Here is a 17501-nt window from a genome sequence, read left to right on the forward strand (position 1 = left end):
CTTTAAGGGTTTTTCTATGGTGTTTTTTTAACGGTTAACACCAAAAGTTGAGTGTATTTTTTCATAAGGGAAAATAATCGAAATTTTTAATTCCGCTTAGATGAGGGCGCTTTCCCGTCGGAGTTCGGCCGTCACTCCAGGATCCCCGACTTTCCTTTGTACATGTACTATTTCCACATACATTAGTCATTTGTACCTTTCAATACTCAAAATAACTGCTATATACTTTTCAAACTTTTTTTTTTATAACTTTTAAATAAGCAATGAGCGACGATTATGTTATAAGGAAAAGTTACTCAGGGTCATGTCCTTGACAACATATGTCAAGGTTAAGATCACCGGAGGTGGGTCCCCTATTCGGTATATTTACCAATTTGACTTACACCACTAAAGGCTGATTTATAGAGGCCGTAACCGTTGATTTAAGCCGTAATCTTTAAGAACTTGACCAATCACAGTTGAATGTGAGAAGAACAATCTACTGTAATTGGCCAATTTCTTAAAGATTACGGCTTAAATCAACGGTTACGGTCTCTATAAATCAGCCTTAAGGCTTTTACCCCTCCATATATGAAAAATAATTAAGAAAAATTGAAAAATGATTAGAAAAATAACTTTTGTATATCGGTTTATTCATCCTTAATGTATAACGATTCAGTTGGATTGACCGGTACAAAGCTTGGTTGTGCGGAAGGAGGGTGTGGAGCCTGTACAGTTATGATTTCAAAGTTTGATCGTGTTGCAGGAAAAATCATGTATCCTTTTCATAGTGTACTATAATATAATGATCTGGATTGTTTCTAAAAAATTTATTTTCTTAAGGTTCCTGGGTACTCATCGCGGCCATGTTGGAATGTGACATCAAAAGCGAGAAATGACACGTTGAAAATTCTTGCATGGTATTTCCAAATAAAAAGATATTTGCTTAAAATAACACTACAGGTCAGTTCAGTACATTTCAAAAATACTCCGAGTTGCATCCCTTTCCCTTGACAGTTATTAAATATCCGTAAAACGAATGTGAAACAATGCAGGCTTAGGGCCAGCGCACGAACATTGTCGTAGCGTCTTACGCCTTACGTGAGAATCTTGCGTTAGTGCTGGTCTACAACTTTGCTTTAAAGGGTATTTAAGCTATAAGCCGTAAGAAATTGACCAATCACAGTGGAATGTGAGGAGAATACTCGACTGTGATTGGTCAATTTCTTACGGCTTAGAGCTTAAATACCCTTTAAAGCAAGGTTGTAGACCAGCACTTACGCGACACGCAAACCAATCTTACGGCAACACACGAAGAAAAGGGTAACGTAACGTACGTAACATAAGACTAATTACGTTACGTTCTTCTTTGTGCGTTGCCGTACGATTGGCTTGCGTGTCGCGTAACGCAAGATTCTCACGTAAGGCGTAAGACGCTAAATTTCGCACACGTATTTGCATTGCCAATGATGTCCTAAACCACAAGCAACGGATTATTGTTCAATTGCTGGACTGAGTATGCCATTGTAAGATTTAAGATGTGCAGGTTGCAAATAACAAGATATTTATTTAAGTAAGACGCGTCGAAGTACACTACACATGTGGCTACGGAGCATGCGCATGTGGCCACGGAGTACGTTCAGTCGCTTTTTTTGGTCGGTATGTCAGATTTTCTAACCTGAATAGTCGTCAACTTTAACGATTAAAGGCCGTGGCACATAGAAAAACTTAAGCAGTAAAACTCAAGCAGTAAGCAAATCAGCCAATTACAGTCAAGAACTTAAGGCACGGCCCTAAGCGGTAGCGAATCCATACCGTTGATTTCTTATACTGCTTAAGTTTTACTGCTTAAATTTTTCTATGTGCCAAGGCCCTAATATCTCGCTTCGCGAGACAGACCGCCGCGTTTATCTGCCAGATTCTTTCATTTCGTGCAAAAACGCGTTGATTGGAATGTTCGTGCGCTGGCCCTTATGCGCAGACGCATGACTAGGTTTTGTATTACATTCATTTTACGGCTGTTTATTAACTGTCAAGGGAAAGGGGTAGACCTAACCTGAACTCGGAGTATTTTCGAAGTGTGCTGAAGTGATCTGAAGTGTTACTTTATGCAAATACCTTTTTATTTAGAAATGCCATGCAAGAATTCTCAACATGTCAAATCTCAACGTTTCTCGCTCCTGACGTCACATTTTACGAGATGTCGGGAAAGAGCCCAGGAGCCTTAAAATTAATTTCCTATATCTTATAAATCGAAACAGTCATTTGGCTGTTAACGCATGCTTAACACCGGTATGCGCCGTGCATGGTTTAGCTGTAACCACCGTGGAGGGTATTGGTAGCACAAAGACCAAGTTGCACCCGGTACAAGAACGTATTGCCATGGCACATGGGTCGCAGTGTGGATTTTGCACAGCTGGTATAGTCATGTCTATGTACGCTCTGTTGCGCAGTATCCCAAGACCAACTATGGACAATTTGGAAACTGCGTTTCAAGGTGATGTATTTGGAGTATGTGCGTAGTACGTAAGGACTTTACGTAGACAAAGCTGGTTCATATCATTGGCATATAAACGCATAATGCATAACATAATTATATGTAACGTAATAATAATAATGAATTGATTACATATTTCCTAGGTAATCTATGCAGATGTACAGGATACAGACCGATTATAGAGGGATTCAAGATCTTTACGGAAGAGTGGGAACGATCGCAGTTAATGATTAACGTACGAGAGGAAGGAACAAACAATACGAGAACCTGTTCAATGGGCGACGCCTGCTGTAAAAAGGTTTTCACGTCCGAACCAACTGAGATTTTCAATTCCAAAGAGTTCGGTCCGTACGACCCTACTCAAGAACCGATATTTCCACCGAAATTAAAAGTAAGTTACTTGACTTACTACTTGAAAAAAGGCCGTAGCCGGATAAGAAGGATCAATGTGCCCCCACACGGTTCATGCTGATTTTTTTTGCTTTGATTGCTATCAGTGTCACTTACAAATTAGTCAAATATTAGCCCATAATATTGAACCGTTTTGGTGTAAAAAATAAAAATAAAAATTTCGAAAATAATTTATATCTTTTGATCGGCTTAACCGATTTTGATAAAATTTTAATATGTTGTAGATATCATTGAGACACATTTGTGGAAAATTCGGGAAAGGTTTTTGACAAAAACATTAATAAAAAAAAATAAATAAATGTTCTTGCTTTTTTTTAGTTCCAATATCTTTTTGGTACAACTACGAAAAAATTTTTGTAGAATCTTGGAGTAGTTTTCTATCAAACATAATTTTTTGGAAGCAATAAAATGGGTAGGCGGTACTTTTAAAAAATAAAATATTCTTTTTTATTTTTTTAAATATGATATGTGTTTAGTATTTTTAATCCGTCGCGATCGCGGATTGATAGGTACATGTAACGCCATCCCTTAGCCGACGTAAAAGGTGTCATAAAGATAAGCAAATCTATTTCTAAAACATGCATTTCCCTGAAGCGACGGTCGAATTCACCATGCAATAATTGAAGTGAATTTATATACTTTTCGTATTGTTCATCTTCAATGTGCACAGATGATAAATTTGGAAAGTGCAACAACTGTCGGGATTGAAATTGATTAATCCATAAATTAAGTTTTATTTTAAAAGAGCGAATTTGATCAAACATATGAATAATTAATTTATCCTTGCCTTGTAAAGAATAATTTAATGTATTTAAATGATTAGTGATATCCGAAAGAAAAGCAAGATCGGCGATCCAGGAAGGCTGTGACAGTTCAGGCACAGATTTATCTTTTATTTCTAAAAAAATAGTTATTTCTTCGCGTAAACGAAAGAAACGCTCAAGAGTTTTATCTCGACTAAGCCATCGCGTTTCACAAAAATAGGGGATATCAATATAGTCCGACTCTAAAGAAGATAAAAACTCACGAAATTGGCGATGGTTCAATCCTGTAGTTCTAATAAAATTTACAACTTTAATAACAATTTTCATTACTTCGTCATACTTTAAAGATTTTGCGCACCAAGCCTCTTGATGGATAATACAATGGATCGAATGTATTTCTTGTCTTGATTGCGCCATTAATTTTGACTTCAAACGTCCTAGGAAGCCCGTATTTTATACTTAAGGATCTTTTCGCACTTTGATTATCCATTTAACTGTTAAATGTTTAACATTTAACATTTAACATTTAACATTTAACTGTTATTACTATCGCTACTGTCGCTTGGCTACAGTTTTTCTTTATTAAATAAATGAATAAGTGAATAAAAGAAAAACTGTAGCCAAGCGACAGTAGCGATAGTAAATTTTCTCTAACCGTCTAGTCTAGAACTGTCAGTCACGTTTGTGTTTGCGATTTCGTAATTTAATTTAATTTGTTAAATGGATAATCAAAGTGCGAAAAGATCCTTAAGTATAGGTTTTGAGAGTTTATGGGAAGAGAAGTGGTTCACAATCAAACTTAATAAACAAGCACAATGTTTGATCTGTAAAATGTGTATAATTCCAAAAAAATATAATGTCAAAAGACATTATAACACAAAACATGGAACTACTTATGACAAGATAGAAGGATCGGAGCGAGTTAAACTTGTGCACGATTTAAAATTAGCTGTCATCGATAATAAAGTAATTTTTTTTAATAATATAATGGGAATAAGTTTTAATCGTTTTTTATGTAGAAAAAAAGCATAGTTTGAATATGATGATATTAAATGATTTTATTAAAAATAGTTTCCATCTGAAGCGACGACCTTCGCCCATCTTTCAGGCAATAAACGGATTCCTCGAGCGAAGAATTCTATTTCTTTCGATGCGATCCAGTCATCGACCCATTTTTGTATGCTGTCATTTGAAGTGAAGCGCACTCCAGTAAGTGCCGACTGCATCGACCGGAACAAATGATAGTCTGAAGGGGCAATGTCCGGTGAATACGGCGGGTGGGGTAGGACCTCCCATTTCACCCCTTCTAAGTATGTTCGGACGGGTTGACCAACATGTGGCCTAGCGTTGTCGTGCTGCAGAATCAGCTTCTCGTGTCTATCGTGCTATTCCGGCCGTTTTGTTTGAATAGCTTGTTTCAAACGCATTAGTTGAAGTCGGTAATGGATCAATATCAAGCAATTCCTCAAGTTCCTTATTTTGGAACTTTTTTGGGGCACCTTCGCGTTCTTTGTCGTTGACATCGAAATTATCACTTTTGAAGCGTTGGAACCAATATCTGCAAGTTGGCTCCGATGGAGCATGGTCGCCGTAAACATCCACAAGCAAACGGCACGTTTCCGCAGCACTTTTCTTCAAAAAATAGTAGTGGAGAAGAACTTCCCGCAAATGCTGCTTTTTTGGAACAAATTCCGACATTTTCGATGCGATATGATACTTGTTGTTTACACTTCAAACAGAAGTCTTATACTGCGTTACACAGCTGACATACACAGCTGTTAATCCATCTATCGAAAGGTTAGAAAAGTATGCAAGCGATACTATTAATGCCATCTATGGAAAACGATTAAAACTTATTCCCATACCCAATATATTATTATGATATAAAATATGTGTATTTTACTACACGGAGAGATTTTTCTCTTAAAATTTACCCTGAAATCATGGTAGTTGTGGGACAGCATGTACTACCAAGAATTTTATACGAGCTATTCTGATTAATATCTACTATAATAAAAAATATTAGTATCTATTACATTAAAATATAAATTATGTTTGATTAATTTTACTAAAATATATCTAGGAAATTTCAATAATTTTTCAAAATTTACCAATCTGCTTGGTAATTTTTATCACGTTGTTTGTAAAATGTCTTTTGTATATTTTAAAAATTCCTTGGTTGTCAAGTTGTCCCAAGTTTGTAGTGAATTTAGGGGTAAAATATAACAAAAAATTATTTCCGTGTACATTTAGAGTTTTAATTATTTAATTTAATACATTACATTTAATTACACAAAGATATTATTCTTCTAATATAGGAAGAAGAATCGGAATTAAATAAGCCTGCTTTGTATGCTAGTTACAAAATTGCTCATCTTATTGCACACGAATCACGTCTATTTAGCATTGGTCCATTTGTCAAGCAATGTCTTGAAATTGCGGCAGAGACAGTATGTCCTAATAATGTAAATATATTTAAATCAATTAGTCTCTCTCCTCGAACTGTGGCACGCCGCATTGAAAAATTAAGTGAAGATCTCGAGCGACAATTGCTATTAAAAGCAAAGAATTTTATTGCTTTTTCGTTAGCTCTTGACGAAAGTACTGACGTTGTTGATACCGCACAATTGGCAATTTTTATTCGTGGTGTGGATAGCAACCTCTCTATTACTGAGGAACTTTTAAATATAATACATCTGAAAGATACTACAACTGGAGAAGACATATTGTCTAGTGTTGAAGAAGCAGTGGAAGGCATAAACCTATCTTGGGACAAATTAGCTTTAGTTGCTACTGATGGTGCTGCAGCAATGGTTGGATGTAATACGGGCTTCCTAGGACGTTTGAAGTCAAAATTAATGGCGCAATCAAGACAAGAAATACATTCGATCCATTGTATTATTCATCAAGAGGCTTTGTGCGCAAAATCTTTAAAGTATGACGAAGTAATGAAAATTGTTATTAAAGTTGTAAATTTTATTAGAACTACAGGATTGAACCATCGCCAATTTCGTGAGTTTTTATCTTCTTTAGAGTCGGACTATATTGATATCCCCTATTTTTGTGAAACGCGATGGCTTAGTCGAGGTAAAACTCTTGAGCGTTTCTTTCGTTTACGCGAAGAAATAACTATTTTTTTAGAAATAAAAGATAAATCTGTGCCTGAACTGTCACAGCCTTCCTGGATCGCCGATCTTGCTTTTCTTTCGGATATCACTAATCATTTAAATACATTAAATTATTCTTTACAAGGCAAGGATAAATTAATTATTTATATGTTTGATCAAATTCGCTCTTTTAAAATGAAACTTAATTTATGGATTAATCAATTTCAATCCCGACAGTTGTTGCACTTTCCAAATTTATCATTTGTGCACATTGAAGATGAGCAATACGAAAAGTATATAAATTCACTTCAATTATTGCATGGTGAATTCGACCGTCGCTTCAAGGAAATGCATGTTTTAGAAATAGATTTGCTTATCTTTATGACACCTTTTACTGTTGATATTAATATCGTTCCCTCAGATATACAATTAGAATTAATTGATTTGAAATGTGACATTTTCCTTACAAATCGTTTCCACACAACTGACATCGTACAATTTTATTCACATGTACCTCAAGAGCGTTTTCCTCGACTACACGCTCGCGCCGCAAAAATAATGAGTATGTTCGGCTCTACATATTCATGTAAACAATTATTTTCTATTATGAAATTAAATAAATCACGGTTACGCGGACATTTAACAGATTCACATTTAAACGCAATACTTCGTTTAAGTTCTGCCAGGACAATAACACCCGATATATCGCAAATAATATCAGATTTCAATTGTAAATCAAATATAAATTAAATATTTGTTATGTGTGTTATACTTTTTAAATTTTTAATTAAAAACAATTAACGTTAACTTTTTTTTACAATTTACATTTAACAATAATTAGTAATAATTGTTATTATAATATTATGTGTTATATTATTAATTATATTATAATCTATAAAACTTTTATATGCGTTATTATTACAATATATAAGAACCGTTTATTCAAAATATACATCGTTACTATTTCATGTTAATTTTGGGTCATCTGATTTTGTATAGCAAAATATTCTTTGATGCTCTTCTTTATTTTATTCATTTATATCCGAAAGTACATCCAGAACAAAATGCGCTTCTGAGTTGTGCATGAAGTTGTCTGTAGACATGCAGCCGGCGGGCATCCGTGGGCACTCGCGGGTGCCCATGCCCAATTTCAGCGTTTTGCCGATCACTGGGATACCCCATACCTACCCAGCGTCTGATTGGCCCTCCCCCCTGAGGTGTCTGGCGGCATTGATGGGGTAGCACGTGGTCGAAGACTGCAAGACAAAAATGGCGGATTCAAATGGAGCGTTTTGATTGGATACCCCATACCTACCCAGCGTCTGATTGGCTCTCCCACCTAAGGTGTCTAGTGTCTTTTTGGGACTGCACGTGGTAGACGACTACGAAACAAAAATGTCGGATTCAAAATAGTAACTAAATGGAGCGTTTTGATTGGATATCCCATACCTACCCAGCGTCTGATTGGCTCTCCCGCCTAAGGTGTCCAGCGTCTTTTTGGGACTGCACGTGGTGGACGACGCTGAAGTCACGCAGAAAAATAGCGGAAGAGCCGACCAGCGTCATTTTGGCGGGAGCACGTGGTAGACGACGCTAAGCTCAAAAAAGGATAGGACGCTAAGATGCCGAAAACGGAAAGTGGAATTTTTAAGAGCGTTTTGCCTCGAGGGTAGGGGAAGAAACAAGAACGGACAGGTTCGCTTTGTGACGTGACGCGTATATGTCGTTTTTAGAGAATAGTTTTCATGATTTATGACCGTGTTTTTTTAGGACTTGTGTCTGGACAAAGAGTTTACGAAATAATCAAATACACTTGCTTTCAAAGTTTTGTCTACGTTATTTCCTGGGGAAATAAGGGTGTAAAACAGGAACGGACAGGTTCGCTTTGTGACGTGATGCAACTATTTTAACGTAAAAGAAAAAGGAATGAATAAATAGACGGGAGGGGGTTGAAGATACAAACAATGTTTATTACATAAAATAATACATTGATACAAGGGAATATAAGTATTTTTTTAAATTATTTTTAAAAGTACACGCCTGAATATGGCAGCATTCAACGTGAGGTTTTACGCATGCGCTTTTATTATGAAGAAAAATGTTACGAAATAATTTTACAATCAAACGATTATTGCGTTCGCAATTGTCGCTAAACAGATTAAGAAACTGGCTAAGATTATAACCGCTACACATAAAATATAAAAATACACAGCAGTATTGTCCGCAAGTTTGAGAGAGCGTTCCTTATTGTAGCGTCACGGTGTTCCATCGATGCGTAGTGGAATTCCGACGAAGGCGTAAGAGAAATCTGGAGTCTAAAGGTGGTAGTCCGTAGCTATCGAAATACGTTCCTGCTCCTTGCTCGTCGATGTAAAAGGCGACCCAATGTTGCCCAGGTCGATCGTGATCGTCCGTGTTAGCGACGATGGCTGTCGACCTCGTCCACACCCTCGGCAGTCTGTCGGCAGGATAGACACCCGCATATCTGACACTGAGATGATGCAACGCTTGTAAGATTTCTAGCGAGTTCATTTTTTACACAGCGAAGTGGTGATCGCACGAGAGGAATTATTTGTATAATTTCGGAGTTTACCTTTTTTGGTCGCACTAGTGTTCTTGGACGGGCGTATCAGCGAGTTATTGAAGATGTATTCTTTTCTTACGCCCGCTATTGAATAATAAGCTTTTGCTACTTCTCCTTTCTCTTTCTCTTCTGTCTCGTTATTTTTTTGCCACTGTTTTATTTTTATAGCAATGTCACTGTCGGTTTTTTCACCTTCGTCGTCGCTTGTTTCCAAATTTACGTGTGAGAGATTAGTATCGTAGCTCGAGTCGATGCTGTTGCTGCTACTACTGCTGCTGCTACATTCGCTATTGTCTCGCAAGACTATCCAACGTTTCAATTTAAAAGCGTTACGTAACGCACAAACAATTTTGTCCGTAGTCGAAACACGAAATCCGTGATGTGAGCAGCGTTGTCTGTACTCTCGGGTCTCCGGTAAACTTTTGAACGGTGGAGAAATTTCTTCCAGATTATATATGTTTCTGGAAAGTAGTTGATTCAAGTAACGAGCCTTTTCCACTCTTCTGCAGTAGATGTAACGCACTTGTCGCGTAATTTCTCGCAGATGTAGCGTGAAACATTTGAGATCGGTTTCACCATCGAACCACTCGATTCCATGATAATTTCGCGAAAGCCAGTTATTCTCACGTCTTATCTTTTCGGGTAGATCGTCAAATGGATAGGGTGGCAACATAATCCAGTGTCCGGCGATCGCCGCGTTAATTGCGACAACTGCGACTTTTTTCGGAATAAACTTTCCGTTGATATCACGGAAACCTTGTATATCGATGACCAGATCTATAGTTCAAAATGCACTCTCTATTTTTTCAAGCGAAGCGTCGACGTTCGTGTCTCGAGTGAAACTGAATCTCTCTTTTCGCAGGACTTTACGCAGGAAAATGGCGATGGGGAAAATATGTAGTGGTGGGGTAAAAATAAAGCATGTACCATAAAGCTGTGAAATATTATTTGTCGACATTTAACCGGCAAAGTCGACGATGATTTGTCGAGAGGAGTCGATTTCTAGAACATTATCGAACTCGGCGTAAACGATACAGTTAACGGTTGTAACGATGCACCCCTAAACTGCATCGTTCCGGCCGAACACCAGGCCGAGACCGCCCGGCCGACCACCCGCAGGGCGAGAAGCGGGCACGGTGTGCCCACCTTATTTTAAACGCTTTAATGTAACGTTAGGAAGTCCGCGAACGGGCTTACCGCGGCAACCGCCTCAACGCGCCGAGCGGTGCCGAAGGCGACCGAAGACCGCCGAACGCAATCGCGGCGTCGGGACGCCGTATTTTCCGACCGTTCCGCCGCACCATCCCGGCGCTCGCGATTGCCGTCGCTATCCCCGCCACTCCGTAACGCCGTCGCGACGGCTATATAAAGCGAGCGTTTTTAACACTAAATGCGATTTCCTGATCAACGTTCCGACCGACCGCACCGATCCTGAATTCCCGCATCCGCTTCTCTAAAGCAAGTCAGAACGAGGGTAGAGTGCCTCTGGCATACTCTGTCTTCGCCGAGCGATTCTCGATAACGACCAGCTTCCTTCCACTCGAGGCTATCCGACCGGGGGTAGAGCGTTTCTCTGCCTCCACCGAGCGCTTCTCGCCGGATACCGCTCCGTCTCCAGACGCTTGCAGCCTTCCAACGGGGGTAGAGCCATCGTACTCTACCTCCCCCGAGCACTTCTCGGTGGTTGGTCTCGCGCCTTTTCCTCGATCTAGCCGCTCGCAGCCGTCCTCGGGGGTAGAGCCCCGTACTCTGCCTCCACCGAGCGCTTTTCGGTGATCGGACTCGCGCTAGACCGATCCTGCTCCGCGCGATCTCATCGCCGCTTCCGCGCTTCGCGCCCCTACCTCGCGCCACCCGCGGCACGCCGATAGTATTCTGCTGTAAATACCGCGAGCACTGTACGTTATTCGCGCTCTGCGATCTCAACCTTCGCCGCACGCGCGATCTCTGCGATATTCGCGCCGATCTCCGCGAACCACCCCGCGTCACCCGCGGCACGCCGACAGAAATCCGCTGTAAAATACCGCGAGCACTGTACATCCGATATTTGCATTCCGCGATCTCTGTTCGTGCCGATCCCCGCGATCACCCCGATGTATTTACGCTTAATTGAATAAACCTTGTTACGTTTTCTATTTTAATCGAGTCTTGTGTCTTCCTCCGCGCCTACTCCGAACCCTGACCAGCCGCGAGCTAGATCCGCGCTTCGGAAGCTAGGTTGTTTCACGGTTGTGGTAAGTGCTTTTTCAAATCGCACTTCTAATCGTAAACTGCCATGTTTCACAAGATTCCAATGGCCGGCACAATTGGCGGATAAGTCGGGCGTAAGATCAAAGGCGAAAAGTGTGAATCCTTCGGCGTAATCTTCTCTGCTTATAGAATTACCCTCGTTCAAAAAGTGTATGCCGGTTCCCGAAAAGAGAGTGTGATAAGCTTCGACGTAAAGTGGCTCGTCTTTCGAGAAGCTTGGCTGTAACGGCCTACTGGGAATTTGTATACCGTCGGCGTACAGTGAAAAGAAATTTATACCATAGTTTTTGAAATTAAACGGGTTTAATTTTCTATCGCCGTTGAACGCTCTGTTATCGACAAAACCGACTATTATCCGTTTCGGCAGTTGACCGAGTATTACATTATCTATCGATTCTCCTACGAGACCCGCGTGAATCGTAAATGTTTTAACTTCGACTCTCGTAAGGGGATATTTGGCGGTAGTTTTGCTCAACATTCTCGCATGCGCGAGTAAAACGCCAGGGCTTATTTTTGCTCTTCTCACGAGCAGACTGGCGTCTAGAATGCGTATTTTCGACGTCGAAGTATTTTCCATAAGGCAAAACGAATCCTTCGAACAAACGAGTCTCATTCTAACTTCCACGCCGTTAATTAAAAATTTATCTTGATTGAAAACGTCGCAATGAAGATGACCTATGAGATCTAGCGCATGTCCCTCGTGAATGTAACAAGCACGTCTCACGAGAGCTGGATTTGGTGTTTCCGAATCTACGAGTGCGTCCATGAATCCGGTGGTATCCATGTCCCACAGACAAGAGGTCAGATGGGAAGTTTTTGCGGGTGAAGAATAATTTAACAACGCCTCTATGTACGCGCGGTACGCGTAGGCGTTGTTTGGGGGCGAGACGAGCTTTTGATTGAAATATACGTCGATTTGATTGAACATGGAATATAGTAAATGATTTACAGGGCCTACTTTGGACGCACTTCCGCCTGGTGTACTTGTTTCGCCGTCGCCACCGCCGCCTCTGCTAGGGGAGAAGTTTCTACGCGTATGCGAAGACTCAACATGGTGTGCGTGAGGTCTAGGTAGTCTTCCCCGTGACCGGGTATGACGAATTCTATAGGCGCGTCGTCCCCGAGGGAAGTTATGGGTTTGTAATAGATCCATTGCGAGCTCTCAATACTAGTTTGAGTGGGTGGCAAAGAGAAGAAATCGAGTTCGCTCTTTAAATACTCGCTTGAGTGAGTGTGAAGAAAAGACATGCTTATCTTCCTCCTCCACTTCTTGAATTCTTGGTTCGTGCGCGCGCGACGATTAAGAGAATATGTCGGATACGCTGCGTTTCTTGACGCTGACTCGACGACGACGTTGTCTCGTAGTAGTAGATGACTTTCTGTTTACAGCACGAGTCTTCTTCTTCTTCGATGATTTTTTGATCGTTCTTTTCCTCTTGCTCTTTGACGATTTTCTTTTGTCTGTTTGAGGACGACGACGACGTTTACGAACTGCGACGCGATTGTCGTGGTTGCCGAAGGGAAACTAAAACGCTGGATTTTTTGCGGTTACTTTATACCCCGATCAAGGGATCGTTCATCATGCTGCTTATCTTCTCCTGGGCTTTTCTTTTAAGATTTCCACTCGATTTCTTGAGGCGAGTTTTGAGCGCCTCCTTCAACGGTGTGTTATTTTCGACATCTTCCATCACATTGATACCCGCGCGTAAAGCTTCTTTACCGACCGCTCGCGCATCTCTACTTAGGAAAGGCAGCACCTTTCTGAATAATCCTCCGAGAAAACTACCGATTCCATGACCTCGTTGATAGGGTGCTCCGACGAAAACTCGTGGAATTCCTCCGCCTCGTCCACTCTGATGTGAATCGTAATATTCGTAGTCTATGGCTCTGAATTTAATTTTAATTTTTTTTCGACGACAACACACCGCGTTGTTACTGGAAACGTCTAAAGTGCAATGTCACCGTCAGCGTCCCGGATTCGAATGGTATATTTTTTCCGAGTTGATTTTTTATATCTATTTCAATCGTGTGGAAATTTGTTTGGCGTAATGGAATATAATGCAACGGAGAGAAATGTTTCACCTGATTCGTTCCGTAAGAATGTTCCGTAAGAATGTTCCGGTTGAACATCCGGATGATGCATCATCCGGAAACGAAACGTTACCAAACTCTTGCAGAATATAAGCAAATAAAATATAGCATCAAATATTAAATTGCTTATGTTCAGCCCAAATGTCGAAAATGGTCTGGCGCAAATTGTGAAAACTCATTCCATAATTGAGGAGAAATATAAAAATCGCAAACGAACGCAATAAATTTTCAAATTTCTAGATACCTTATAAGTCCTATTTTAATATAAATTTAATAAATGTCCCATATAATACCATATAACATAAAAATTCTTTCATTTTTAAATTCTTTTAATTTTTAAGTTTGTTATACGGTATTATATAGGACTTTTATTAAATTTATATTAAAATAGGACTTATATATAAGGTATCTAGAAATTTGAAAATTTATTGCGATCGTTTGCGATTTTTACATTTCTTTTCAATTATAGAATGAATTTTCACAGTTTTGCGCTAGACCATTTTCGATATTTGAGCTGAACATAGACAATCAACAGCAAGATTTGATGCTACATTTGCTTATATTTTGCAAGAGTTTTGCAAAAATTACTACTGAAATAAAAGAAAAAAAAAATTGGTGCATTAGATACTAACACAAGAAAACTCTGGATTACGCTAACTTCGCTAACTCATGTGCCATGCTGATGAGTAGCCTAAGCAATGCCGTGTTTGAGGGTTAAATGTCATTATAAAGATTTTTCCTCAATATATTGTTTAAAAAGACGCATTATTTTCGGAATAGGATTTAAGTCCCCCTAGATTGTCGAAATATCACACTGTGCGACGTCGAGTGACAAGAGTGAATTAAGAATATGACTCATCTCCGCATCGAGTCGCGATAGAGGTGTTCCAGGTGTACGCACGGAAATATTGGCGTTCTCCGAATTTTCGCTGTTTTCTATCGTTTGTTCGCTACCGACGACAAACGCAGTGGGGAGCGCTTGTTGCGATAATTGGCGCTGCATTCTTTTGAGATTTTCCGTAGTGATCAAAACCATCTTTTTTGCCCTTTCCATAACGCGCGTTTTAATCTCTACCACCGATAATCCGCAATAGTAAGGCAGCTATAATATAGGCCCGATAATATAGGGTAAGAATCCACCTCGTTGTACCAACAGCTTTCTTTTAGCCTTCAAATTACTGCATTTTGACGCGATGCGTCGCAGTGTCGCTTTGTATTTGCTCAATCGATTTTTTTACCGTCGTTCGAGCGGCACGTTACCTTTGGGCGTGTTGAAAACGCATTCGCAGATACACCGTATTAATTTATCGTCAGCGGTCCGTAAGAAGGTCGCGCGTTGATTTTTGTTCAAATGCAACAACGCTTCGAGAAGACAGGTATTTTTCTTTCCGATCGAGCGTCTGGCGTTTTTCGTCGCTCTGTCTGATTTCGCGTTATTTTCTTTCTTTTCCATTGCGAGAAAATTACACGACTGACCAGCGTGAGCGCTAGTGCGCGTCTTTTATACGTAACCGTTGGAAAATGATCTACGCGGTACGTAGACGAAATGTGCCGTATCGTCGGGAAAGATGCACGTTCGAAATTGATATTCGTCCGGAGTCGATTGTTTCAGATCGAGTAATAGATACCCGTGCGGTCTCGACGTGGCGTCGTAGTATGCCTCTTCTAGAAACTTTGGATCGTTGGGAAAGACTTCACGCGCTAAATGACGAATTTGCGCACGATCGCGAGGATTCTTAAAAACCACGATGTAATTTGCATTGAGCGATATATCGCATTGCCGCGTCCCTGATGAAAAAGATTTTGCGAGATGAAAATTACGCTGAGATTCTTATGATGACTGCCTTTGGTAAAGAGATCCACGATCGCGTCGCTCGATGACGATTCTCTCATAAGATCGTCGATTATCACCAATTTAGGGGAGAGCGGATCGGCGGAATAATCTTCCGGACGTGGCAATCCCTCGCGAAATTCAATTATATCTTTCTTCGGCACTGCTTCTGTTGTGAACTAAAACCTTCCGCATCAAGATGGCGCGACCAATGAGCGCATGCTTCTATGCGTCATCTTTAGAGTTCGAGTCTACTAACTGTCAAGTCATAGGTCTAGTAACTTTCAGTATTCAGTTACACTTTGTTTTGGTCGCACGTAATAATAAAGTTCTCAGTTTACATTTTCTAAAAGGAAAAGACAATACGTGTGATGATTTGTATCAAAAGAAACGGTCTTTATTAAATAAATATTGTTCGGTTCGGTATATTCTATCCAGCCTGTTTCTTTTACTACATCCACACCAGCTTCCTCGCGCGCGTCGTATTGTAATTGACGATAAGCCTCCTGCCACTCCGCGTAATAAAACAAAACTCTCTCGAAACGTACGTCGGACATGTGAGATAATTGTCGGAGAAAGGTTTTCACGAAGATCGTCTTTCCGCAACCAGTGGGTCCACACACGATCGACGTCCAGGGATGTTTCCAGCGCACGTCCATTTTGCGAAATGATTGACTCGAATTCCGCGCGTGACTTCAAAAAGAATAATTTGAGGAGAGGGGCGGGGGGAATAAGGTAATCAACGGCGGCGGCGGCGGCGAACGCGTGCACCAGTGTGCCCCCGCAAATGCTCGCGCGAGCGAACATCACCGCGGCCGTCGATCAGTTGATTCGCGCGCCGCGGTGCGCATAAGCTTATCCATGTCTTAGCTTATTACGTTTCCGCAGCGAGAGCATCGCGATCGACGAGCTTGTACGCGATGCTCCGAGCGGATAAAAAGTGTGAGAGAAAACAAATAAGCGCGGGGAAAAGGTGGGAGAAATTATATGATACAACTATTTACGCTTTAAATGTAAAAATATTTTATTTTTCAGAGATTTTCTGAGGAAAGAAAACATAAATTTTTAAAAATTTTATATTTAAACACAGAATATATTTACATATTGCTACATTATATTTTTAGTTACATATGTACAAAAATCTATTTACACTTACAACTATTTACAAAATTAAAAACTATTTACAATATAATATGAGAACATTTTTTTACCCTAATGTGGCAGAAAACTCGTTAGCCTAACTTAACAATAAAGAAGAAGAAGAAGGAGAAAAAGTTATTCACTCCACGTACGGAAGTGAATAACGATTATTGATAAATCTACGTTTTACCAATACCGGTGCATACGTTTTCGTTTCTTCGCGAGTTATAATTTCGTGAAACGCGGTGCGCCAAATTGCACTAAAACGCAGATTTATTGCCGTCCCCGCCGACATTCCTTTTCCTCCTCCTCCTCCTCCCTCTTCCTCTCCTCTGCCTCTCTCTCTCTCTCTCTCTCTCTCTCTCTCTCTCTCTCTCTCTCTCTCTCTCTCTCTCTCTCTCTCTCTGTATTATTAAGTTTTTAATACTATTGAAATTTACAACTAAAGAATTCTTATAATTTAAAGTAATACCTTTTACTTTACACGACTCTACAGCACGACCGTCCGGTGTACGAACAATATAAGCGTAGAATTTTGGCCCACCGGATATGAACGACTCGATATAGCTACCACGGCCGTAGCTCTCGAGTTCGTCCGTCATGTCGCCGAGGAAGTTACCGGTACGCGGTTCGTACTCGTTCGGATCGCCTGTACTTAAATATACAGGGTGGCCCATTTTAAAAGAGCCAGCAAATATTTCAAAAATATGAAAGATATGGAAAAACATTTCAGACAAAAGTTGTTTGGTTCGAAGGGGGACATAAGATGGTGCTATTGATGTGACCTTAGATAGTTATTTGAAGGTCACATGAAGGTCACTTTTAATTTTTTAAATGAAAACCCTCA

General features: G+C 40.2%; 1 protein-coding gene and 1 pseudogene across 3 annotated transcripts in view; one reads left to right on the forward strand and one right to left on the reverse strand.

Moving 5' to 3' along the window:
• The window catches only part of LOC139785315 (xanthine dehydrogenase-like), a 63738-nt gene that overhangs the window by 24384 nt on the left and 21853 nt on the right, over positions 1 to 17501 (forward strand). For all 3 annotated transcript variants that reach the window (XM_071724485.1, XM_071724486.1, XM_071724487.1), the window contains 3 exons: positions 659 to 755; positions 2241 to 2476; positions 2620 to 2867. In XM_071724485.1, the coding sequence (XP_071580586.1) occupies positions 659 to 755; positions 2241 to 2476; positions 2620 to 2867 (581 nt within the window). The remainder of the gene's footprint in view (positions 1 to 658; positions 756 to 2240; positions 2477 to 2619; positions 2868 to 17501) is intronic.
• On the reverse strand, positions 14440 to 16173 carry LOC139785318 (uncharacterized; annotated as a pseudogene).

The sequence above is a fragment of the Temnothorax nylanderi genome, unplaced genomic scaffold (genome assembly GCF_030848795.1).
Source record: "Temnothorax nylanderi isolate EJ_2023f unplaced genomic scaffold, tnyl_v1.0 TNYL_tig0778_pilon, whole genome shotgun sequence".
NCBI classification, from domain to species: domain Eukaryota; kingdom Metazoa; phylum Arthropoda; class Insecta; order Hymenoptera; family Formicidae; genus Temnothorax; species Temnothorax nylanderi.